The sequence below is a fragment of the Pseudophryne corroboree genome, chromosome 1 (assembly GCF_028390025.1).
Source record: "Pseudophryne corroboree isolate aPseCor3 chromosome 1, aPseCor3.hap2, whole genome shotgun sequence".
NCBI lineage: Eukaryota > Metazoa > Chordata > Amphibia > Anura > Myobatrachidae > Pseudophryne > Pseudophryne corroboree.
The window spans coordinates 828,185,848-828,211,783 of record NC_086444.1 but is presented as its reverse complement, the minus strand read 5'-3'; the positions used below and the strand labels follow the sequence as shown (position 1 = coordinate 828,211,783).

The 25,936-nt window shown below is 44.5% G+C and overlaps 1 protein-coding gene and 1 non-coding gene across 2 annotated transcripts; one reads left to right on the top strand and one right to left on the bottom strand.

The window, feature by feature from the left end:
• Positions 1-516: 516 nt before the first annotated feature.
• Positions 517-25,894, bottom strand: MRPS18C (mitochondrial ribosomal protein S18C). Its single transcript, XM_063919758.1, has 6 exons — positions 25,537-25,894; positions 13,052-13,098; positions 10,620-10,703; positions 2,747-2,804; positions 696-755; positions 517-623 (listed from the first exon to the last, which is right to left on the bottom strand). Exons 1-6 carry the CDS (start codon positions 25,805-25,807, stop codon positions 559-561), a joined length of 585 nt encoding a protein of 194 aa, XP_063775828.1. The 5' UTR covers positions 25,808-25,894; the 3' UTR covers positions 517-558.
• On the top strand, positions 5,899-6,019 carry LOC134932355 (U5 spliceosomal RNA). Its single transcript, XR_010179326.1, has one exon. It is a non-coding gene; the product is annotated as a U5 spliceosomal RNA (small nuclear RNA).
• Positions 25,895-25,936: the final 42 nt, after the last annotated feature.

The window sequence follows — 25,936 nt, the reverse complement described above, 5'->3', positions numbered from 1 at the left end:
TGTATTTTTGTGGTGGTGGTCCAGTAAATCGCAGGATATTCCAACAGGTGCATTGCTGGCTGTCGGGATTCCGGCGTCGGTATCCTGAACCCGACAACCGGCAAATTTAATATACCATTCCAACAATTAAGTGTTTCATAGTGAATTATTATTAGGTCTTACAGTAAGTGTTTTTCTGCTTGGACCCAAATTTCAGGCCTCTTTCATTTATATCTGAGCAGCAGTTGCTGGAGATTAGACAAGAACTGGGCAGTGGCTTTGATGCCACCTGCTAACATCCTAACAGCATCATGCCCAATTGGAAGATATCTTTATTAAGAATGTGCATACTTCATTTCATGATATATACCTTGCTATTCCATGTTTCTTTGTTCTCATTTCTTGCTACTATGTGTTTCAGGTGTATCACTAGGCCTTGCCACCTATCTCACATTAATATAATCTTTAGTTTCCAGTAGCATCAGAATAAAAAGTTAGGTTGCACAGCAAACACATATTGCAATGAATAAGCAGAGATTTATGGCAAAACAATATTTTATTAACGAGATAATGTTTATTTCAGACGTCACAAATCTTAGGATCTTTGAGAAATGAAGGGTCCTTGTATGTGACTGGCATAAATCCTATAAAAGAAAACACATTTAATTTTTATACAAAGTCTTAAATTTACAGTTTGGCAAACTATAGAATCTTACCCATAATATGGGCTCTTTTAATGGCCTTTGCGATTGCTCTTTGTTTCAGACCGCATAACCCTGCGAGAAGCAAAAAAAGACAAAAATAACTGTTTCTAGTTCAGACCATACAGTTGTAAATAGGGGCATACAGTATGTATCAAACCTTGGTGAGTGATACAATTGAGAGGGATTAAGCACCACCCACTCAGCGCCTACAGTAACTTTCACATTAAAGGCTGTGTTTTAAAAATGGCAGGAGCTGACCGGTTCGAGTCACATTATTATGACCACCTTTACATTTGATATCGGCAGCACGTATCCCATGAAGTACGTCACGTGTCATGCGCTGGCTTAGTGTGCAATAGGCCGTCTGCACACACATCACTCGTTGCTGTCATGGGTAAAAGGAATGATTTATCAAAGGTGCGAAAAAGGGATGATTATCGGATCTCAGGCCAAGGGTGGCAGTATTTCTAAAACTGCGCAGTTAGTGAACTGTTCGCGTGCTGCTGTGGTGAAGGTGTATCGTGACTGGACAAATGGCACCACTGCGAATAACTGACGTGGAAACTGCGGAGCACCACGTGCTATTGATGTGAGAGGTGAACGTCTGCTACAAAGGTGCATGAGGGCTGACCGACACGCTACAGTGGAGCAGCTCACTATGAACAATGAACCTGGGGCTACCAGACGTGTGTCTAAATCAACAGTTCAGTGAAGTTCTAGCTGCTGTCTGTGCTGCACACGGCGGTTGCTCTGGCTATTATCTGGTGGTCATAATAATGTGATTCAATATGTATCTCCACTTAAGCTCTGTCCAAGCTTTAATACATATTTGTATATATGCTTTGAATAAGAAAACATTTGGACAAGTGTTAATTTCAGAAACAAAAAAGGTGAAGATCAACTGCGCCCACAGATGGCTGCTGTGAGGGCGTACAGGGAGAGGTTACTCTCTCTCCACCACAATAATAACAAAACAGATACAAGAGTCCGCCTTCTGCTGCGCTATCCGCAAGTCCTCAAGTAGAAATGGTGGCGATCTTTCAACAGGGAAAAAGTTCCGAACTCCAAAACCCAAATGGGAGGGTCACAAACAGAAATCTGTTCCACGAACGTATTACACCATTGGGGTTTCCACACCTGTTTGTTACTTTTTGTCTTATGAGGGGCGACTAAAAAGGAAAGAAGAACATTAAAATCCACTGCAGTCCAGGAGGAAAAAGATACCTTTATGGACACTTTGCGCACATTGTACATGCGAGTACGGTGCGTACCTGTTAAAAGTTTTCCCGGCATCCCCTCACGATATATATCTGTCAATCACTTTCATCCGTGATATTCTATACCATCTATTTTGAACTATTCAGACTGTTTGTGACCCTCCCGTTTGGGTTTTGGAGTTCGGGACTTTTTTCCTGTTGAAAGATCGCCACCATTTCTACTTAAGTGTTAATTTCAGGCTAGGTACATCTTTTTTTTCTTCTCCTTATATGGGAACAAGGATGCCTTTACCATAAAATTAAAATAGGACTCACGCCTTAAGGTGGGTACACACTGGGCAATGTGCTCACTGAGCGCATCGCCTAGTGTGATCCCCTCCTGGGTGGGGTGCACGACAGTGGGCATACACACTGTGTGATATCATGCAGCTTTGGACAAGGAGTCCAATTTGAGCTGCATGCACGGCCGATACCGCGGGTCATTAACGACCCACGGGGCTGTGCATCGCTCGTCGTTTACAGCGTACACACTAGTCGATATAGTGACGTCGCTCAGGAAGGGAAGGGTAAAAATGAGCAACGTCGTTTACTTTATCAACTAGTGTGCACGGGCCTTAAGAAAATATCTGGTTTTATGTTTTGTTTTTTGCATGAGGAGACAGTTTGCATAACATGGGTCATGAAGCCAAGGAGCAGGGTTTTTTTCCCCCCCTTAGCAAATGTGTGATCTTTAAGCTACGATTACATTTTTATGTTGCCTTGTCTGTGAAACCTCTTGCTGCTTTTTTTTATGTAAAGGGAGTAATGTCACTACAAAACAGCTAGGATGATTTACACCGAGAATACCTGTTATATGTCTTCCATATATACGACCGGTGTGAGGCGAAACAAACTGAGACAGCAGCTGTTGGAAACCACAACAGAACGATTACTGCAATCCAAACACACAAATATTGTCTTTCTAGTGATACTGTGGTAGTCTATTAGTCAAAACCAGTGATTCCCTAAGGGACCTCTAATAGTGCATGTTTTCCAGATATCCTAGTTTGTGCAGGTGTATTCTTTACTGACAGAATTGTAAAAGATCCCCAGGTGTGTTAATTATTTCACTTGTGATATTGAGGAGAGATGTAACACATGCGCTGTTAATTCTCCAAGTACTGGAGTTTGGAAACACTGGCCAAGACCAAGCCATTTATTATATCGCCTAAGTGAGGTTCCAAAACTCCCAACATTACAGTCCAGGTTTTAAGGATATCCATGCTTGAGTGCAGATGGATAAATCAAAGAGACTGCGATGCTAATTAACTCACCTGTACTCAAGCATGGATAGCCTTTAAACCTGGACTGTAATGGTGGAGTTTTGGGAAAGTCTGGTCTAGGTATTACAGTATGGATTTATTTAACCACTTTGCTGCCAAGTGTAGAGACACAATTTTTAAATTGCATTTTGCTACTGGTACAGTATAACAAAATACTATATTTTCCTATCCTTTCTTTTGCATAAAAATTACTTGCAACACATTACACAATTATAAGGGAACAAATGGCTATGTGACCCTGGGGATAATGGTGTTCAGTTGGACGCATTTGTCCTCTTTAAACTAGGGGTGTCCTCCTCTAACATATGGGGAAACGTGAACACACTGTCTCATCCAACTATTGGAGAGCAGTGTGGTAGTAATGGGATGAGATTGGGGAAATGATGGTGTTCAGTTGCAATATAGCATTACCAACATTGCAAACTAGTCTTAAATGCTCGTTCACACCTTATCCAGAGTTGCATAATTCTTGCCGACAAAATGTACAATTCTGTTTAATTGCATCTTTGCAACTTACTCATCGTTGGATTCATGTAAAAGTCTGTAGTTGCAGCTTCCTCACCTAGGTCTGTTGTATGACCGGAGATGTGATTTCACTAGGTTTTGAACTTGCTAAAAATTGCAGTAGACTACACAAACACATTACCGTTAATGGCCGTATAGTTCAGTCACTGAGCGATTGGCTCATGTAAAATGCAGACACAAATCGGAAACTTTTTTTTTTTTTTTAATGACACCAGCTAAAAAAGTAAAGGCTTCGAAACAGAGTATGAAGCATTTCTTATATGTGTAAAACAATTGTGTGATGCATTGTTAAGTCACTGTTTAAACAATGATGCAGCATTTTTAGGGGCTTTATATATGCACTATAGGGTGTGTTTTACAGTACACCAAGGGCCTAATTCAAGGTTGATTGCAAAATAAAATTTTTCTCTAATGGGCAAAACCATGTGCTGTAAAGGGTTTCTTTCTCATCCACTAGGGGTCACTGGAGTACTCTTGGGATATGGACGGGCGTAGCCGAACAAAGGCACTGAATATTTAAATTTAGGACTCTCCCCCCCCTCCATATCCCCGAGTACCTCAGTGTACTCTCTGTGTTTTTTCGGTGCTCACAGCACGAACATCGGCTTGTGGTATACCCACACTTGGATTTTGATTTTTAATTTTTATTTTTACACATAGCACATCCCTTCCCAGTTTCTGGAAAAACATGGGTCCGGGATAGTGCCGCTGCAGGGGCAGCGCATGGCGTGTCGGTCCTCACAAAGAGCACCCTCACAGCCACAGACAGCATGGCGTGTCGGTCCTCACAAAGAGCACCCTCACAGCCACAGACAGCTCACTGCTTCTAAAAGAGCAGCCAGGACTAGAGAGCTGGACGGGCTTGCACAAAAGAAGCCCGTCGCAGCCATAGATCACTGGGACGCTGACTGGAGCTGGACGGGGCTTACACATAGAAGCCCCGTCACAGCCAGGACTACAAAGCTGAACGGAGCTTACACAAAGAAGCTCCGTTGCAGCCAGGACTACAGAATGACAACCATGAGTCACATCAATGAAGACTGGACGGAGCTTACACAGAAGAAGCCCCGTCACAGCCATGACTCACTTCACTGAAACTGGACGGAGCTTACACACAAGAAGCCCCGTCACAGCCAGGAGTTACAGCGTCGCAAGGAAGGTAGGCTGGGGAACAGGGCGGTCAGCGCAGGCTGCCGCCCCGCTATGTAGGGGTTAACATGCCTCGCGCTCATACTGAGCTCCGTCCGGCAGCACAGCAGGGGGAGCTCAGACGCGCTATGCCCAGCCGCTACGCACAAGGTAAGCGCTCCGTTCGGCCGCTGCTTCGCACGGCACGCGGCTGCTCTCCCCACTCAGACACAGCAGAGCAGGGGGAAAACCAGAGCAGGGGGAAAACCATATTTATCAGCCGCTCCGTCCGGCGTCCGTGTTTCCCAGCGGTGGAAAGCGCTCCAGGCACGCCGCTGCTCTCCCCACTCAGGCGCCCTCACAACGGCCACAGCAGACCTCAGTGCAGGTGATGACAAAGGCTGTCGGCCGCCGCAGCTCTCTCAGTCTCAGTACAGAGACGGTGGGGGGAAGAGACCCGGTGGAAGTTGCCAGGTTAAATATAAGATATTTATAAGGATGGCCTGATAGTAATGGGCTATTAAATCTATATTACTGTCTGTGATGTAGCAGTATAATAGGCTTTTGAGCCTATATATTAATGGCTGTTATTAACATTGTAAAAAGGCTATTGAGCCTATATATTGATGCTGTATAAATATATTATATATATATATTTATTCATAGAGCATGTGTTGTACCCGGCCTGTGATTATACTGTATAATAGGCTAGATTAACACGGGAACATTTGTAATTTGTTCTGTGATTATCACGGTCAGCATGGCAAAGGGGCCATTTTAACCATGCTTCCTGTTTTCCAGTTTGTAATTCTGGAACATTCCTGCCCTACATCTCTAAGCCACCAGAGGCGCAGGGGTGTTAGGGGGAATTTTTGGTCAGCATAAGTTAGCCATGTAAACTGTATTTTTACATAATTCTAGAACATTCCTGCCCTACATCTCTAAGCCACCAGAGGCGTAGGGGTGTTAGTAGGAATTTGGTTCGGGTTTCATATGCCATGTGAACTGCTTTTCACATAAAGATTACTCTGGTTTCTCTTCACAGCCAATAAATCTTTCGGTTTTTACTAAAGATTTCCGTAGAGAGAAACAACCATGAGTTTAATATTAATATGCTGTTCAGCAATAAAATATATATATGACATGATAACGTCATAAGGCGTGCAATGGCTGTCCGTTGCCTATTGTGGTGTCTGTCTGCATAGCGAGTAAGGCTAGCGCAGACTAAAAATAATTTTCAAGTCCTATTTTAATGGCAATTCAAATAAACGTCGGAGTCTCGGAAGTTATTCCGCCAGCTCTAACAAAAGACAGTCTTTCCAAAGGGCCAATTTCCCTTTGGGTACCATAGTGTTTATTTAACTGGTCTTATAATTTAATGCACGATTCTATGTCAAATCTCACACCGATAACTACGAGTGAGAAGGGTACATTAGACCAGCACTCAGATAGTGCAGGGTTGTTGCCAACATACATTGATAAATTACAGTGAGTCAATGTCTCCATTGTTACACTTAGTAGACTTTGACCACTATTTAATCGTTTCCAAGATGACGCCATCCGCCATTGGTAAATGCGTCTGTGTCAAACATTATAAAGACCCAAGAAACATTTGGGTCACTAGACTATGTATGGAAACAATGACATTACTGTTAAAAGAAGCTGCAGAGTATATCTGTAAAGCCTCTTCTAACGACGGTACTTCGATTCTCACTTTTCATCGTCGCTAGTTCAGCACGACAAGGCCACAGCTTGTTGGTCCTAAATTTGATATTCAGCCATTACCGCATCCAGTATCAAAACGGAATACTTGTGCCGGCGTTTAATCCCTTTAGACTTCAGTTTTTCAAGGCGGTGGTACAAAACACTCACGCCTTGTAACGACAGGACGCTACGGTCAGCAAGCCAGTAGTTTGATGATCTCTTTTCCAATTGTGGAAGCGCGTCTTTACATGTTACTTTTGCGGGGTTTCCAGACTTCAACTCATGGAGGTCTCAGCTAGTTACAAATTAAAGGACATGACTGCCTCAGTCGAACGGTTTGGCAGGTAGTCATTTGGTCTCTGCTGGGTTTTCAGCTGTCTTTATAATACAGGCAGTAGTACAACAACAGAGTCAGGGTTGCTTATTCCCCTCTGTTTGGGGTAACAAAACCATACAGCTACGTCGCAGTTTCTATCAGCAAGTCACTTACTGCAGTTTGAAAATAGATTTGCTGCGGTTAGTATTGGCAGATTGGAGCCACAAAATTGCATACTTGCACTTGATCTGCACAATGCAGATATACCCATTCCGGTTTGTTCATCACAGGTTTTAGCGTTTGCAAATCGCCACAACCATTAACCATTTCAGGTCTACCGTTTCTTATACTCTGGTATTTACCAAAGTGATGTTGGAAGATGATAGTTCATCTCACATAAGAACTCTGTCGCAACAGAGTTTCTCTATCTTAGATGATCTGCTCATAAGAACTCTGTATCAACAAAGTTCCTCTAACTTGCGCTACTAATGTATACTGCGGTGGCAGATCACGTTCACAATTCCTAGGTAAGATTATAAATACGGTAATTCAAAGCATTTACCTACTACACCAGCAAGAACAAATGTACATCTAGTAATTAGTGTAATTCACGCACACTAACGGTACATTGGTGTATTCACCTAGTTAAGATAATAATGCGTTTTAAGCGATTTAGTTCGCCGCCCTTCACTCGCGGTTCCCACAGAGGGGCGAGGGTGTCTGGACGAGAGTCGCAGAGGTTCAGGAGTTGTAGTTTACAAAAAATCAGCGACAGAGGTTCTAAAACACGATAGATTGCTGTCGATAAATGTCCTGGAACTACGTGAATTTTACAATGCACTACATGCTTCGCTTTCAGTCTGACCACGGGCAGTCAGACAACGCAACGGCAGTTGCATACAGAGAACAAAAAAGCCGCATGGCAATGCGGCAGGTAACTCCAATCCTCAATGGCTCAGAACACCATTATGTGAAAATGTCAAGAGATTATTCCGTGAGTGGACATCTGTTAGACAGATGATCTCACCCGTCAGAATTTGGATCCTGAAAACTGGACATTAAATCCAGAGGTGTTTCATATGTGAGTCCACAGAAGGGGGTTACCCTCAGGTATACATGATGGTATCTCGCCACAATTACAAAAGCTCAGTATGTGTACAAAACAACAGATCACAAGGGCAGTGGCGGTGGAGTCTCTCACATTCATGTGGTCATTCAGCATCGTGTATCTGGCTCCACCATTTTCCGCTGCTCTCTCCCTCTCTCCGTTGTCAAAACGGATCATAAGACAGTTCGTCACAGTCATACTGATGGTATCTCATGTGTGTCAGAGAAGTTGCTTCTCGAATTTCCAAGGAATACTTGCACACGATCTTGGGCCGCTCATAATACGTCCAACCTGGTACATCAGGGAACGTTTTTTTACCCATAGTTACCTATGTACTTGTTACCTATGTACCGCAGCTGCGGTTGATGGGGTGAGGGTTCAAACCGCCCTCTTAAGAAATAGAGCATTACAGTGTCGGTTATACCAACCAGGTTACGAGCTAGTAGACCGCTTAAGGCAGCTCATTATTACAAAATTTCGTGTGCTTACATAAGTCGTAAACCTCGGAAGCTTCCGACATCATCCTTCAAGTTATCCGTATTCTGTTAAACGGGGTGGTATGGAAAACTGCGTTTACTTGCACGGAGGGTGCAGGTATCTGTGTAGTAAACTTATCTTCAAAGACGTTTGTCTTTATTGCGTCTGTACACACCGTTATACAAGGTGTCACCAAAGTTCAGATTCTATTTATCTCACCTACAGCGCCAGGTGGCTTGAGGTTGGGTTCAGATTTCTTACAGTTTCATATTTTGAACCCTTACAACAAATGGGGATTAAGTTTCTCACTTTGGAAAACATTTTTATTCTAGCCTTGGCTTCGGCAAGGGTTTTGTTTTCATATTTGGGTGCCTTGTATTCCAAGCCACCGTATTTGAGTTTTCTCATGACAAAGCAGATCTTCGGACGAATTCCGCTTTCGTATTCTTCACATCAATATACCAATAGTGGTTCCTGTGTGGACAGCACATTCTAGAATTCTGAATGGGGTACACGCATTACGCGTTTATATATGTCCCGAATGTCTACAGTACGTGATATCAATACGTTGTTTGTTCTCTATGATTCTGCCAACTGGGGTTAGCCAGTTTCTCAGCAGACATTATCCAGTGGGATAATAATAATGACTACAAGTCAGGCTTACTTTAAGGCTAAGTTACAATCGCCTACGTCAGTAATAGCTCATCCCACAGGTTCTGTGGGAATGTCAGACCCAGCGGGTCGTGGAGCGTCTACGACGCGGCTACATAGCCGTGCACGTTTACACGTTATGAATGGTGGCGCCATCAGCATCTAGCTTTGGCCTGCCTACTGTTACAAGTATCAAACAGCTCTCCCGCCCACGAGGGAAGCTTTGGTACGTCCCAAGAGTACTCCAGTGACCCCTAGTGGATGATAAAGAAAATAGGATTTTGGTACTTACCAGGTAAATCCTTTTCTTTGAATCCATAGGGGGCACTGGACGCCCACCCAGAGCAGTTTTACCTGGGTTGTTTTAAGCTCAAGGGAGCTTAGGGTAACAAGTTTTACTTGATTGATATTAAGCTCAGAGGAGCTTATGGTAACACATTTTCACCGATTGGTTCAAATTATAAAGTTCTATCGGTTATGGTGTCAACTGTTTAGTTGACCATAAGGTTATGGGTCAACATTGTTGTTGTCCGTTATGTTATGGTTATGGTGTCAACTGTTTAGTTGACAGTAAGGTTATGGGTCAACATTGTGGTTGTCCGTTATGTTATAGGTATTCTCCATTGTCAACCTCTCTATATAGTTCCTGTTCGCTCAGTAAAAAACACTGAGAGAGTACACTGAGGTACTCGGGGATATGGAGGGGGGGGAGAGTCCTAAATTTAAATATTCAGTGCCTTTGTTCGGCTACGCCCGTCCATATCCCAAGAGTACTCCAGTGCCCCCTATGGATTCAAAGAAAAGGATTTACCTGGTAAGTACCAAAATCCTATTTTCTGTGCAGGGTAAATACTGGCTGCTTTATTTTTACACTGAAATTTAGATTTCAGATTGAACACACCCACCCAAATCGAACTCTCTCGGCACATTATATCTGCCCCACTTGCACTGCACATGGTTTTGCCAATCAGAGGAAAATGTTGTTTTGCAATCAACCTTGAATTAGGCCCCATGTGCGACCAATTGCACACAGGTATCATGAACAGTTTCACTTCAGTTAGGGTCAGAGGACCCGTAATTCAGTGCCCTCCAGGCAGCTACATTTTCTGGACTCCGTGACTATATGTTTACACCACACCATACGGTTATTTGCCCACATCAGCCCCTATACAGACACCCTAGTTATATGCAATCGTTTGAATGGAAAAACTTGGAATGTTGGGAAAATTCGAGCATGTACATTAAAAGGAAGGGGAAAAAAACGCCACATGCAGCAGAGAACAGCCCTGCAAATTGTGTTGACATAAGGCCCCCAGTTGTAATATGAGCTAAGAATGTGTTAAGATAATTGGCATGTCTGAACCTCCTTTGTTAATAAAATACTTGCACGTCACAGGCCCTGTTTGACATAGTTCTTCATCACAATACATTTTAATATCCGTTACAAAAAGCATATAGAAGACACTATTCAAATCTGTAGATACATACCTGTATGTTCTTATAATCTACTGGTATGCCACACAAGATGCACCTTTTGGGAGGTTCTTGAAAAGGATTTTCTATTTTCTGTGGCTACAGTTTTGAAAAAGACAAATTAACCATCTATACAGTTTATAGTGTAATAGCATGTAAGCTAAGCTTTGTGTTTACTAAAGCTGGGTGCACACTAGTAGATATATCTGCAGATCAATAGATCTGCAGATATATCTATAGCCGGATCAGGCAGTGTGTTGTGCATGCACACTGCCCGGTCCGTCGTGACTGATGTCACAAACTGGACGGACATTTACATGCACCTGCCCAGTTGAGCTGTCAATCACCACCGGCTGTTGCAGCATGTGTACGGGCGGTTGACCGACTGACACCACACACACACACACACTATCTGTAAATATACAGTCTGTAGATATATTGGTCACTGTGTGCGCTGCAGGGCCGACGCAATATGTCTGTGAATGACTGCGTTTACAGACATATCGTTGGTACACACTAGCTGACAGGTCACTGATATATTGGATGTTCAACAGAGTGGCCGATATATATCGGCAAGTGTTTACCCAGCATAAGATATACAATCCATTCCATTCCCACATTTTACAAAAATAAATTACTAAGGGAATAATTCTGAGTTTGGAGCAAAGCAATAAAGAGCAAGTAACTTTGCACCTTAAAAAAAAAATATATATTTCAGAGAGATTTATATTTGAGGTGGGTGTGTCCAAACTGAAATCCAAATTGCAGTAGCTTTTGCATTGCAGCATGGTTTGTTCCAGATACAAAGTAACTTTTTTTATTTTGCTTTGTCCCAACTCTGTGTTATTTAAGGCGGGTACACACGTACCGATGTGTGCTGAGTGTTCTAGCACAGACTGCTCAGCACATATCTCTCCCCCCCGCTCAGGACACAGCGCTAGCAACGCGCGAGGCTGCGCATCGCTATGGGGCATACACACGGAGAGATGTGTGCTTCATTTCTAAGCAATCCAGTCAGATTGCTTAGAAATTAAGCACACATCGCTACATGTGTAGCCCCCTTAAGTTTTGTGAGCAAACCAAAAACCATACTGCACTGCACTGCAGGTGGGGGTCTGATATAACATGTGCAGAGAGATTTACATTTAGGTGGGTTATATTGTATCTCTGCAGAAGTAAATACTGGCCGCTTCTTTTTTACACTGCAATTTGAACACACCCCACCCAAATCTACAGTAACTCTCTGCACGTTACACCTGCCCCACATGCAATGCAACATGGATTTGCCCAGTTGTTTGCTAACAAACCTGAATAAGGCCCTCAGTCGATAAGTGCAGTATCAAAAAGCAAATCTACATATAGTCACAAAATACTGCTAGTTTACAGCTGGAGATATTGGGGATTCATGTAAAGAGGATAAACTTTATTAATGTCTGAACAGTACTTAGAAGAAGATACTAAACCCTCCATTTATACCAGGGCTGATAAAAAATGTTCATGTTATTTTGGTTTGTTCTATATACCGTATATACTCGAGTATAAGCCGAGTTTTTCAGCACATTTTTTGTGCTGAAAAAGTTCCCCCTCGGCTTATACTCGAGTGATGCTCCGGAGCAGAGCGTAGAGAGTTCTGGGAAGGAGGGAAGGAGGAGGAGGGAGGGGGACACGGGAGCCGCAGCAGCGCACTGTAATTGGTGCATCAATCAGTGACGCTGCTGCAGCCGTCCGTCTCCCTCTCCCTGCTCGCTGAAGCACCGCCGCGCCGCCCGCCTCCTCAGCCGCTGCAGACTTTCCTGTATGACCTAAGGCCGGCCACCGATGCCCGCACCGCCTGCTGCTGCCCGCATTCCGCTGCCCCTTCATTCGTTTACACATAGCCCGTCAATGGTGAGTAGAGACAGGCGGCGGCAGTGGGGGGGTGGGGGGGGGGGTTGGGGGCTGTGCATATCTGGCACCATGAGGGTATATCTGGCACTGTGAGGGCATATCTGGCACTGTGGGGGAATGTGTAGCACTGTGGGGGCATATCTGGCACCGTGGGGAAAATCTGGCAGTATGAGGGCATATCTGGCACTGTGGGGGCACATGTAGCACTGTGGGGGTATATCTGACACCGTGGGGGAATATCTGGCAGTATGGCACTGTGGGGGCATATCTGGCACTGTGGGGGCATATCCGGCACTGTGGGGGCATATCTGGCACTGTGGGGGCATATCTGGCACTGTGGGGGCATATCTGGCAATGTGGGGGCATATCTGGCACTGAGGGCTGTGTACGGCTAGACTTGCATTTCCCACCCTAGGCTTATACTCGAGTCAATAAGTTTTCCCAGTTTTTTGGGGTGAAATTAGGTGCCTCGGCTTATATTCGGGTCGACTTATACTCGAGTATATACGGTATTCAAATATGAACCACTAAACCTTGAGAATTGTGATATTTATTCTTACCATATTTTCATGTACACCTTGACCCATTTGGCTGCTTTGCGTGGTTACTAAGGAAAAATAAAATAAAATAAGCACTCGTACATATATGGTACTTCTTGTAACTTTCTTAGTAAAATCCTTTATCAGTTATACCCCTCTCACACCACACAAATAACCCAGTATCGACCCGATATATTGCTGAGTCGACACGGGTCACTGTGCGGTGTGAAAGGGTCACTCCTGAATTCCCAGATATCCTGATCCAGTATTTCAACCCGGGAATAAAGAAGGGTTATTCCTGGGTTATTACCGGGTCAGGTGCAGTGTGAACGGGTTGCCGGGTCGATGCGACCCGGGACCCGTTCACAGTATAGACAGGCGGCATGGAGAGGATTTCACCCCCGTCCCTGATGTCGTCAGTGCCGGCTCTGCCCCCACCTGCAATGGCAACCTGACCCTGCATATTTGCCGGTTCGGGAAGCCAGTTTGAAAGGGTCCAATGCCGTGTCGCACCCGGGAAGGTCCCGTTTCCAATTTTGTGGTGCGACCCGGCATTGCGATGTGAAAGCGGTTTTATACAGTAATATTATCTAGTTGTAGTATTGTTGAACAAAATCTCCCAATGACATAACAAAAACCCCAATCGGTAAAGATGTAATGCCAACATAGGTAAATTTCAAAAACAGTTACATACAGTAGCTATTGGTGTAACAATGAATAAAATGTAAGTAAACTATTAATATTAAAACTAGTGGAAACCTGTTTCAATCAACTTTTAGTTTTTTTTTTTTTTTAAAGAACTTACTCGTATCACGCAACAAATGTAAACTTGTTCGCGCATGCTTCTCCTATAGACTTTACACAGTAACTTTGCCACTCCAAAACACCCGAACCGTTGCCCCAATCTCATTTTTCTCTTCAACTGGCACATTTACATGGTAAGACATTTATTTTGATACCTCAACCATATTTTTACATTCGGTCTTTCAAAATAGGTGTCACAGTAAAAATACTTTATGACTGATGCTCTAAATTGCATGTCACAAATCCACTCCTTAATGACAGTAGTGAGGAAAGCATATCATGAAAACATGCATGCTCCATCTCATTATAAATGTGCCCAACTTGTGAGTCCACAGTACTCTCTATGAAAGTTCAGAGACAGGGTATTTCTTATCTGTTCTCTTGCATGAACTGCTCCTTTTGGCCACAATTGTATCTCACCATTGTGGATACAAAATAACGCATCAAATTACATCTGTACGACTACTGCAGTCTGGACAATAGACTGGCAGACAGAGTGTACACATGTTACAATTTATATTCATACTACCCTTTATGCATCCATAAGGATGAGGAATAACCTGGAAGATCTACGCAGGGGTTTCCTTTAAGGTAATTATGAAACTTACCTTTGTGATTTGTATTTACTATCATAGCCTCACAGCGCAGAAAGCCTCTCTATGCAAAACAGTAACATATTCTCTTTAAAGAGCAGTTAATGTCAGACTCACGTCAGAGACTCGAGACTAATTAAGTCGTGCTAATAGGCAATATACAGATGTGGATAAATCCACAGGGAACCAGCGCTCAAACCCTATTTGTAATGGTGAATGATACGGTTATAAAGTGAAACTAAAATCAATAATGAAAAAGCAGGTAATATACTTAGGGTTGTTTATTCTAAGATGCCGAGATACTTTCTTTCCCAACAGGTATAAATTCGGTTTAAAAGTCAATCAGTGATTGGGGCACGCTCCTGGTTTGAGCTTAAATCCTGAAGTGCAAGGTTCAATTGAAAGAACAAATGCTGTAATCTTTGTAAAGTGGAAAAAAAGAAAAAGAAAAATGCCACAAAAAAATAATAATGATATGTACTAAAGTCCAAACGGTTTACAAGTCTATACAGACAGCGGCGTCCCGCTAATCTGTGCTCTGAAGTGAAGGATTCTCTTGTGAAGTGATGAACAGTTGACAGCGGTAGTGTATGCTTTGGTTAGAGTGGAGAATAAGGACCCTGGACTGGCGCTATTCCTCCTGCAGCACATCCCACAGTAGAGCGCCCGTATCAGGCCCGCTCTGTGGGGCCGCTGACCTGGGGTGTGCGCCTGTCACAGAGGCGAAGTGGACACGGCCGGAGCTCTCCGAGCGGCTGGCCGCGCCTCTCCTCCTCCTACAGGGACTTACCTTCTCCCTTCCCCTCCGCCTTCCACTCTCCGCTGTCTCGGGCTTCTTCCGTCGCCTGGCAACCGGTTGCTTCCGGAACTCCGGATCACGTGACCGGATGGTTTGCGGAAAGGATTAGCAGTACTGTCCTTCTTTGTAGTGAATATTCGTCCTCAGTCCAATGTAGTATAGATGGGTAGCTCCTTTTTTTTTTTTTTTTTTTAACGCATTTCGACCTGTTAGGGTCTTCCTCTGGGAGCGTACTTCCACATCTGTATACTTACCATTTAAGGGGGGGCGGGACACCCCTCATTACCAGTAGCACACCCCGCCTCAGACTAACACCTCAGTGCGCAGAGAACCCATTTCCCTAATAGGCAATATGGATAGCCATTACAGCATAATTAATTCTTAATAATATATCACTAAGCTTGACAACATTTAATTATTTTGCCCCTAGTATACTGGTAATTTAACCATTATCCAAATATCTTAAATTTGGGGCAACGATTTTACAAAGGTATTACTCTCAGGCTATCAAATATACCTACATGTCTAGTTATAGAGATTCATTTTAAATGATGAAATAAAAGTTAAATTTTATTAACTAATAATCATTACAAAAGAGTGCGCCACACACTAAGCTCCCTTTTTTTTAGTGTAGTACCCACTAGTGGTCTACACTAATTACCCCTAGAAATATATACTGTAACTCTAGCTTAGTGGCACACCTCCAACCCAACATAATTTTAGGCCTTTTCATAAAAGAAAGGCCAATTGACTTCTTTCACTGGTTGGTTTTCCTACAATTATACTGATAATTTTGTTGATTACCTGTGCATTGTCCTTTAGACTTTTTTGTCTTTCCCTAGAAAATTACTTGTACAAGTGCTCCCTAGTATTCATATCTACATTTCATGGATGAGATGGAGCAGCATTGCAATCTAGGGTATCCGGACTCCAGGTCGACACCAAAAAGGTCGACACACCTTAGGTCACCATGGACAAAAGGTCGATATGAACAAGGTCGACATGAGTTTTTCACATTTTTTTAAACTTTTTCATACTTTACGATCCACATGGACTACGACTGGGAACGGTAACCTGTGCCGAGCGCAGCGAGGCACCTTGCCCAAAGCATGGCGAGCCATGCGAGGGGACACGGTGCACTAATTTGGGTTCCCGGTCACTCTACGAAGAAAACGACACAAACAAAAAAAAAAACATTAAAAAACTTATGTCGACCGTGTTCAGGTCGACCTTTTGTCCATGTCGACCGAAGGTGTGTCGACCTTTTTGGTGTCGACCTGGAGTCCCAGACCCGTAATCTAGCAGAGCACATCAATAATAGAGGCTTTAACTGCATAAATGCCTTTATAGAAATTATATACTTTGTGGTAGTCACCATGTTGGAAGTAGATTTTGAAAAATAGTACAAGAACCATATATTAAAGTATACATATTTAACCTATGTCCTGGATACTGATCAGTCATCTTAAAGAAGGAAGCCCTCTCTAGATTGTCATTTGTATATTTTAATTGTGAGTCATGTTTTGTATGTGCTTTTTTGATTTTCCATTAAAACTGTCCTTATAAAGGCGTGTCCTAGCGGGACATGGAGTAGCAGCTCGGAGCGGGCGCTCTCCACCCTACATATCCGAATTGCCTATCCTGTGGTGTCCCCCCCGAGCCCATTCTACATCACCTGGTGGGGGAAGGTGCCGAGCCGCCGGGGAGCTGCAGTGATCCGCCGAACGAGCGTGGATCCCGAGGTACGGGCCTCCCAAGATGGCGCCGTGACTTCCGGTCCCGGCTCTCCAGCGCGCCTTCACAGTGTGAGCCGCGCGGGACCCGCACTCGCAGGGACAGTGCTACTTACCCTGCCGGAGCCTGTATATAGCCCTCCTGAGCCGGCTCAGTATTGCTGTGGGCATTGGTGCGTGAGAACCCCCCCTACCCCCACGCTGTCTGTGTGCAACAGAGCCTGGGGCTGCCTGGGTGACCTTGCTGGTACTAGGGACCATGCTCCTGCGCTCCTCACTCCTGCTCCATAATATCTTGGGCTGGCTCTGGGCTGTTCTGTGTTGCTGAGAGGTGCTGTGACTTTGGGACCCCTGATTCTAGCATGGACAGCCAGGGCTGGACGGCTGTTTGCCTGAAGTGATTCTGCATTCCTGGCTGTGTTCTTTCTCATGCAGGGAGTGCCGGCTGCAGTCTCCTTGGATCTTTCTCTGCTCCTGGAACCATATCCCTGACCCGCCTTATTTTATACTATCCTCCTCTACACATTCATATCAGTATAATACCCGGCTGTGGATCCTATAATTTCTGTGCTGCTCCCTGTTGCTGTTGTATCTTCTCTGAGCTACCGACCCTGATTTGTTTTAATATATCTAAAAATGGTGAGGAACCACCATAAATCTGCAGCAGCCCATCTTGCACGGTACTCGCATACCCCTGGAAGGCATGCGGCAATGCCGGATGGGGATGCCCCCCCTCCGGTCTCCCCTAGTCACTCATCCTCCTCTGGTGACGCTACTGATGATGTGCTGCAGAAAGTGTTGGAAGCCCTGGCGGCCAGTGAATCCCGTCTCTCTGACGAGATAGGCCAGGTACAGGCTGACCTGACCATAATTCATCACGATATCCAAAAAGCTAGAGAGCGGGTTGGGGAAGTCGAGACCCGTACCTCTACGTTGGAGGATAAGATCTCACCGCTTAGCTCCCATGTAACCGCCATTGATGGCCAGCTGTCCGATATAAAAGGCAAAATGCTGGATATGGAAGGCAGACTCAGGAGGAATAATATCCGCTTTGTGGGGCTTCCGGAAAAGGAGGAGGGCACTAATCCGGAGCAGTTTGTTGAGTCTTGGCTGAAAAACGTCCTCGGTGCAGACTCCTTTACGCCTTTCTTCACAGTTGAACGGGTGTACAGAATCCCTTTCAGACCACTGCCACCAGGTGCGCCGCCGCGCACACTGATAGCAAAATTTCTCCATTACCGAGACCGGGACGCTGTACTATCCCTGGTGCGCACTAAGGGCCCTCTGTTATGGAACGGTTCCAAAATTTCTGTGTTTCCTGACTTTGCGCTGGAGGTGCAAAAAGACCGTGCACAATTTATTCCGATTATTAGACGACTCAGGGATCTTAATCTACAGTATGCAATGCTTTTTCCTTCTAGGCTTAGGGTGGTGGCAGACGGGGAAACAAAATTCTTTGCTACGGCCCGAGAGGCTGCCCTGTGGCTGGACCGCTGGGCCCCGGCTAGACGGGCACTTGCGGCTGATCCTTAATGTCTGGTTGTTCTCTCTCTATATATATATATATATAATATATATATATACTAATGTTTATTGCCGATATCCATGTTACAGTATGTTGCCCGGTTGATGCTCCGTTAACTTAGTTACTGTTTATCATCTCACTCCGCTGATGTTTTTCAGTAATTCTTGTTTTCTATATGTAGGGCTCGGGGTGGTGTCCCCACTCTTTTCTCATGTAAGGGTGGGGGAGCCACGCCTTTGTATTTAGGTCATTTAATTCATTGCCTTTTTATGTTGGTATAGCAGGGCTTTTGCCCCTTTTTTTTTTTTTTTCTTGTTAGGGGGACCGGTTTCTTGCAATAAAGTATGCCACAGTTTGGGTGGGTATACAGGGAGGGGGGACAGGATGGGAGGGATTGTAATTTGTTGTCTGTTTTTTTTCCTGTTTTTATTGCAAACACTGTGGTTTCCTCGATTTCTTTAGATATGTTTGGTGCTAGGGTTGGTGGCCTGTGCGGGATACGCGGGACTGATCATACTCCTTGGCTTGCTGTGTCTTATGGCCTCTAATCGTCTTAAAGTTCTGTCCTGGAATGTCCGGGGACTGAACGATAAAGTCAAACGTTCCCTTGTGCTCCGGCACTTTAAACAATATGGAGCGGACATAGTTTGCTTTATGGAGACCCACCTGGTGGGGCAAAGGTCCTAGCTCTCAAAAAAAACGTGGGTGGGCTGGGCATATCACTCCACTCATACATCCCACTCACGGGGTGTGTCAATTTTAGTTTGGCGGTCAGTCCCGTTTGTCCTTGATCAGGTTCAACTGGATCAGTGGGGTCGATATGTTTTCATAAAATGTCAAGTATATTCCATGTCATTGCTTGTTCTTGCTGTTTATGTGCCGCCCCCCTACTCCCCAGAGGTTCTTAAGAAGGCAGCTGAATTTGTAGCATTCTATTCTAATGTCTCCATCATATGTCTTGGCGATTTTAACAATGTAATAGATCATGCCTTAGATAGGACTAGAATATCGTCCGACGCTCCTGTGGTGCGCAGGAGGAACTTTGCACTCTTGGTGGAAAAAGTCTGGGCCTAATTGATGCATGGAGGGTCCGTAACCCTGGCGTGCGTCAATACTCTTGTTTTACCTGGCTTACTCGTCCTTCTCTAGAATAGACCTGGCTCTCACCTCTAAAGATTTATTGCCGAGATTGGTCGCTGTGCAGTATGCTACTAGGGGTATCTCCGATCACTCCCCATTAATTCTGAGTTTGGATTTGGGGGATGTTGGGGGTGCACGGTTCTGGCGGTTTAACTCCTTTTGGTTGACTAAATGGGCACAGGGGCGGAGCTGGAGGAGATGTGGGGGGCCTTCTTGTTGGAAAATCGGGGCTCTGCATCCAATACAGTTTTATGGGATGCCTTTAAGGCCTATGTGCGTGGTACCCTAATTAAATCGGTAGCTGTTTTGAAGTCTGGTTATGCACAAAGAGAGCGCGACCTTGAGGCTAGATGTAGACGGTTGGAGCTTCAATATCTTGCGGATAGTCTGGACACCACGAGGGAGAGGTGGTTGCTTGCGCAGGCTGATAAGGCTAAATATCGGCTGCTTTATAACCAACATACGTACTATGCAACAGGTGATAGACCTGGCAGCTTTATAGCAACACTGGCAGGAGCGGATAGGGCTTCTAATACGGTGCCTGCTGGCTGTACTGGAGGTAATGTGACTCACTATAAGACTCCCGACATTGTAGGGGATTTTGTAGATTACTACAGACGGCTGTATAGTTCTAGACTAGTCCACACTGTACAGGAAATAAAAAATGTACTTAACTGCAATATCGACACCCACATTATCTCTTGACGCCATTGACTTTTTGGACTCCCCCCTGACGTTGACTGAGTTGGAATCTGCGGTCAAGTCTTTTCCTGGAGGGAAGACCCCGGGTCTTGACGGTATACCCCTAGAACTCTATAAATAACATCTATCCTTATATGGCCCTAAACTTCTTGATATATATAATAACTTATTTGAGCAGGTAAAGTTGCCCGATTCTATGGCGGAGGCACTAATTATTGTTCTCTTAAAGCCAGATAAGGATCCGACACGGGTTGAATCTTATCGCCCAATCTCTTTATTAACGACTGCTGTTAAGATTTTGGCTAAAATACTGGCGACAAGGCTGAGCTCGGTGATTCTACAGCTGATTCATGATGACCAGTCGGGGTTCATGCCGGGCCGGTCCACTTTACCAAACTTACGCAGACTGTATACTCACATCCAGGCCCCTCACGGGAACTCCTGCTCCTCGGTTATCGTTTCTCCGGATGCTGCTAAGGCATTCGACTCAGTGGAGTGGGGATTCTTGTGGGGGGCACTGGATCGGTTTGGTATTGGACCCAATTTTAAAAGATGGGTACAACTCCTTTATTCTTCTCCCACGGCTAGGGTTTCGGTTAATGGACAAATATACTCTAGTTTTCCTTTACAGAGGGGGACGAGACAGGGGTGCCCGTTATCCCCAATTCTTTTTGCATTGGCCATAGAGCCTTTGGCCTGTATTGTTAGAGCCTCCCCGCGGGTGGCGGGTTTCCGGTTGGGTGGCAGGACAGACAAAATTGCTCTTTATGCTGATGACATTCTGTTATTCATATCAGATTATTCCACTACTATGCCTCATGTCCTGGAATTAATTGATACGTTTGGGGGATTCTCTGGGTTGTCCATCAATTGGGACAAATCCTGTATCCTTCCACTTAGAGGCCCCTGTCCTGCTTGCCCTTCCGGGGGCCTGCCGCTTCGCTGGGTGGATTCTTTTAAATACTTGGGTGTTTGGATTACTAATCGGTCATCACAATTTATTGAACTGAATGTACGTCCACAGATGGAATATTTGCGGTCTCGTATTAGGGTATGGGGTAAATTACCACTCACTGTTACAGGAAGATTTAACCTAATTAAAATGGTCGTATTGCCTAAAATGTTGTATGTCCTCCAGCACTCCCCAACTATAGATGGACTTCTGTCCTCACTGGTTTGGTCCAGCCGCAGGGCTCGGATTAAGTTAGACACATTAACTAGACCCCGTGACTCGGGTGGCCTTGCCCTCCTTAAGCTCAGATTCTACTATCTGGCGGCGCAGCTATCCCATTTAATCTTATGGGTCACCAACTCTCTTGGGGATTTATTAATCTCCAGTGTATTATCAGAATCTGGAATTAATTTGACACCTCTGCAGCTTTAATTGAGCGATAATGTTACTCTCCTTACGATGCCGCTTGTTAAACAGGCTATCATGGTGTGGAAACAGGTACATTCTCTGCTGGGCGGTGAGGGTTGGGACCCTGACACTCCACTGACGTACACTCGTGCTCTTTCTCATTTCTCCTCATTACAAATGGGATCGGTTCGGGGTCGCTGGGGCATTAGTTCCCTTGTTCATTTGTACTCCTCGGGTACACTTAAATCTTTTGGACAACTACAAACGGAGTTTGATATACCCACGTCACATTATTATAGGTACCTCCAGCTTCGCCATGCAAGCGTGTCTCAGTTTAGTGCGGCTCCGCCTCTCCTTCGGATGTCTCCTCTGCACATCCTCTGCTTTTAACGAATGCTGACGGCTCCGGGGTTATCTCTGCGCTCTATTCTGCTCTGCTTGGTGCCCATCACTCTGGTAGTCTCCTCCACCTTAAGTCTAAATGGGAAGTTGATTTGGGACCTGTTTCCTTAGACATCTGTGAAGAGGCTTTGGGGGCCTCGCGTGCAGCTACCACATCAGCACGCTTTCAGCAGATACATTTATTTATACTCCATCGTGTATACATTACCCCCTCTCGTCTCGCTAATATAGGGGGACGGGGTAACTCTAGATGCCCAAAGTGCGCCTCATTAGATGGTACTTTCTGGCATTTACTGTGGACTTGTCAGGTGGTACAGACCTTCTGGCAAGCGGTGATTCGGATAATAATCTCTACGGGAATCCCTTCTGACGTGTTTACCCCTCTTGTGTGCATCCTTGGAGTCATAGATGAGGAGATATTGGATGCCCACTCTAGAAAATATATCCTTAACTTATGTGCTTTGGCTAAAGTGCTGATAGCTCGCTCCTGGATGGCGTCCTCGGGCCCTGATGTAAATAAATGGGTTCCGTTGGTGAACTCGGTGGTGTCCCATGAAAAGTTTGTCTATATCTCCAGGAAAGCCCCGGAAAAGTTTTATAAGGTGTGGGAGAGGTGGCTATCTTCCCCACTCAATTGTAGTACTTGTGTTTCTGTACCGCACTGACACCTGGTCACCCTCCCCTGGTACTAATATGTATTTGCTATTAAGGAATCACACCACTCCTTTATATATTCTGTAGCTGTTTGCAACTTTATTCTTTTTTTTTTAAATCTATTTTTTGTTGTTATTGTCTGGTTATGCATACAGTATTTGTTATCTATATCCTGTACCAACTTGGCATATGATGCGTTTGTTTAATGTTTTCTTTATATGTCTGCAAAAAAATCAATAAAAACTTATTGAATAAAAAAAAAAAAAACCTGTCCTTATAAAACTTTTTTTTTTCTTTTTGTTTTTCAAGATGATATAATTCTGTTGGGAATCAACAGAGATAAGGGGATCTATGTATTAATAATCGCAGCACTGCCACAATTCTTAACAGTTAAGCTGGGCATACACTATAGAACTATCTGGTAGACTAGTGGTTCCCAAACGCGGTCCTCAAGTACCCCCAACAGTTCATGTTTTCCAGGTCTCCTCACAGGATTGCAAGTGACATAATTTGCTCCACCTGTGGGTCTTTTACAATGTGTCAGTGAGTAATGAATACACCGGTTCAACTGCTAGGTGACCTGGAAAACATGAACTGTTGGGGGTACTTGAGGACCGAGGTTGAGAACCACTGCTCTAGATGGCAAACAAATATGGCTACCAGAAGTTCATGGCTCTAATCATTATGTGATGTTTGTGTCTAGATCCCCTTCAGTTAGTGTGCCCGGTACATGTAGTACAAAAAAAATATTCAACCTATGGCGCTGAACTCGACAGCAGGAAGGAAGTAAATTCAGCCACCAACTTAAGAACACAAACAAGATAAAACATAACAGTCTCACTTGCACTATAGATTGTCCCAACAACTACAAATGTCACAATCTCCAGATGTTTTCAGTATTCAAGTCCATACATGGGAATACTTCCCCGTTTATATATATATATATATATATATATATATATATATATATATATAAAAATTATGTAAAATCATACCACAGGACTGCAATTACTGAAGGGGAACCAGCTGGATTATAGAAGGTATGCTATTTCCTCCAGTAAAAGTGACAGGTACACCAACTGAAGGAGATACAGATAGATAGCTAGATGGAAAATGCTATTTACCCTTCAGTACATGTATTGGGTACAAGATAGAACAGTCTCACTTGCGCTAACCGGGTACCAGATAGAACAGTCTCAATTGCAGTCACGTGGTCTGATCACGTGTTCTGTTCATGTCTGGGGGTACATTAACTGAAGGGGATCTAGCCGCTACCCTAATGTGATGGCAGAGGGGCAAAAGGACGGTGGAAGTTTTCACAGCACTTGGGTACGAAGCAGCAAAGTGCCCACGGTCCAGCCAAGAAGGTTTAGCTACACCCATCTCTGATCCTATACATGGCACAGGACACAGACATGAACCCTTAAAAATATTGAAGCCCAAAGCTGCTCATAGTGGCACTGTACAGCACACTGACACAAAACACTCAAACACAGACACAATCAGTCTGCTACACAGACGCAGATTGTAAAGGTTCAACATATTAGGTCAAATGTCGGCATTCAGCACGTCGACACTGACAAAATGCCAACATAATCACAATGTCAATAATCCATTTTCTGGTATGCCTAACCATTATGCTAATGTCGACAATTTATCCATGTCGCCATTATAACAGTAAATGACGATATAATCTCATACCATTTTAAGTGGCATCTGGTTAGCATACCAGCGGACGGGATGCTGGTAGTCGGAATCCCAACACTGGTCAGAAGACCGATGCCGGGATCCTGACATCGTTCACAATACAGCGCTGGAAACCTGTTGGCATCCCGATCACAAGTATGCTGGGGAGGGTTGGGGTTAGGCTGCAGGGGGAAAGGGTTAGGCACTCAGCAGGGTGGGTTAGAATACCTACCTAGCAGGTGTCGGGATTCTGTGCACCAGGATGCAGCTGTCAGTCTATGTAAGCATAGAATGTGAGGCAGAAGATCTCACAGTTTACAGTTTAAACAGGTTAAAGGGGCATTCCGAAGAGTCTCTGCTCAGGACATCATGTGCTACTAGTTGCTATGGCACATGCCATGACACTACAATATTTATGAATTACTAATAGGCTGAACATAAGAAAAAAGGAAAATAATATCCGTCAATATTTAACTTGAATGTTGACAGAAATGGGGCTTCTGCTTTAAAATGCACCTATCAGCAAAACTCAGCACAGGCAGCTATTTGTGAACTGAATGAAAATGAAATGACCACACTTCATGATTATAAGTCATGCAGAGCATTCAGCAGATCATCAGTTACTAATAAAATTATAGTTCTACAAAGTGTATTCTCAAAAAAAAAGTTTTGTTTTTTTTAGAATGCAGGCAGGCTCATGAGCTACCCAGGCATGGCAATGCAATCAAGCTCACTACTCCCTCATGTAGCCCTAGGCTCCAGCCACCTGCTGAATTACTCTGTGCTGCGGTGGCCATTCACATTATGATTAACCACATCTCCACCCACATAAAAGCTGGAAATATTGAAGAAGAGCAAGTGGTCAAAAAGAAATGCAAAAAAATGTGCTCAGACCCTAGAAGAGGCAATTTATAATAAACAAAACCCATGAGATCGACATATTTAGAAACTCTGTCACTACCTCAGGTGGCCAGAGGCCAACCAAGAATACTATCCTATATAACAACCACATAGATCATGCCTGCCGTGCCCCCAGGGTATTATAGAACCAACCGTGCCCCCAGTAGTACAGGGTGTAGTGCAGGCACTGAGGGTGGTGGAATCTCACCTGTGCTGCTGTGTGTGGCCGAGGTGCGGCACAGAGTGGAGGGGAGATGCCGCCTAATTACAGCCCCCCGCAGTAACCAAACAGGCAGCATCCTGCAGCACAGCACAGCCCTGCTACTGCTGTGTGACCTGGTTGTGTCTATGTTGCCTTCGCGCAAAGGACCTGGACGTGACAAAACGAGTGGGCAGGAGAGAACTTCCGCCCTTACAGCTCCTAAATGTCTGCTTCGTTCTCCGTGCGTTTTGGGGAATTTCTTTTTTCTATGCAGCATTGGACGCTCGCCACGCTTCGGGCTCGGTGTCTCGCTCCGCTCCGCTCCGCTTCGCTCGCCACACTTTTCTATTCCAAATAGATTGTGACATGGACCCAGGAGGTTATGGGAAAGGTCCTCTGCACGAAG

Bases quoted from the DNA above. Each gene is read 5' to 3' on its own strand.
- MRPS18C (XM_063919758.1), bottom strand. From the start codon at position 25,807: ATGCTGCATAGAAAAAAGAAATTCCCCAAAACGCACGGAGAACGAAGC. The intron at 13,099-25,536 runs GTGAGATTCCAC...ATTTTTCCTTAG, and splicing joins GGCCACACACAGCAGCACAG to TAACCACGCAAAGCAGCCAA. The intron at 10,704-13,051 runs GTAAGAATAAAT...TCAAAACTGTAG, and splicing joins AAGGTGTACATGAAAATATG to CCACAGAAAATAGAAAATCC.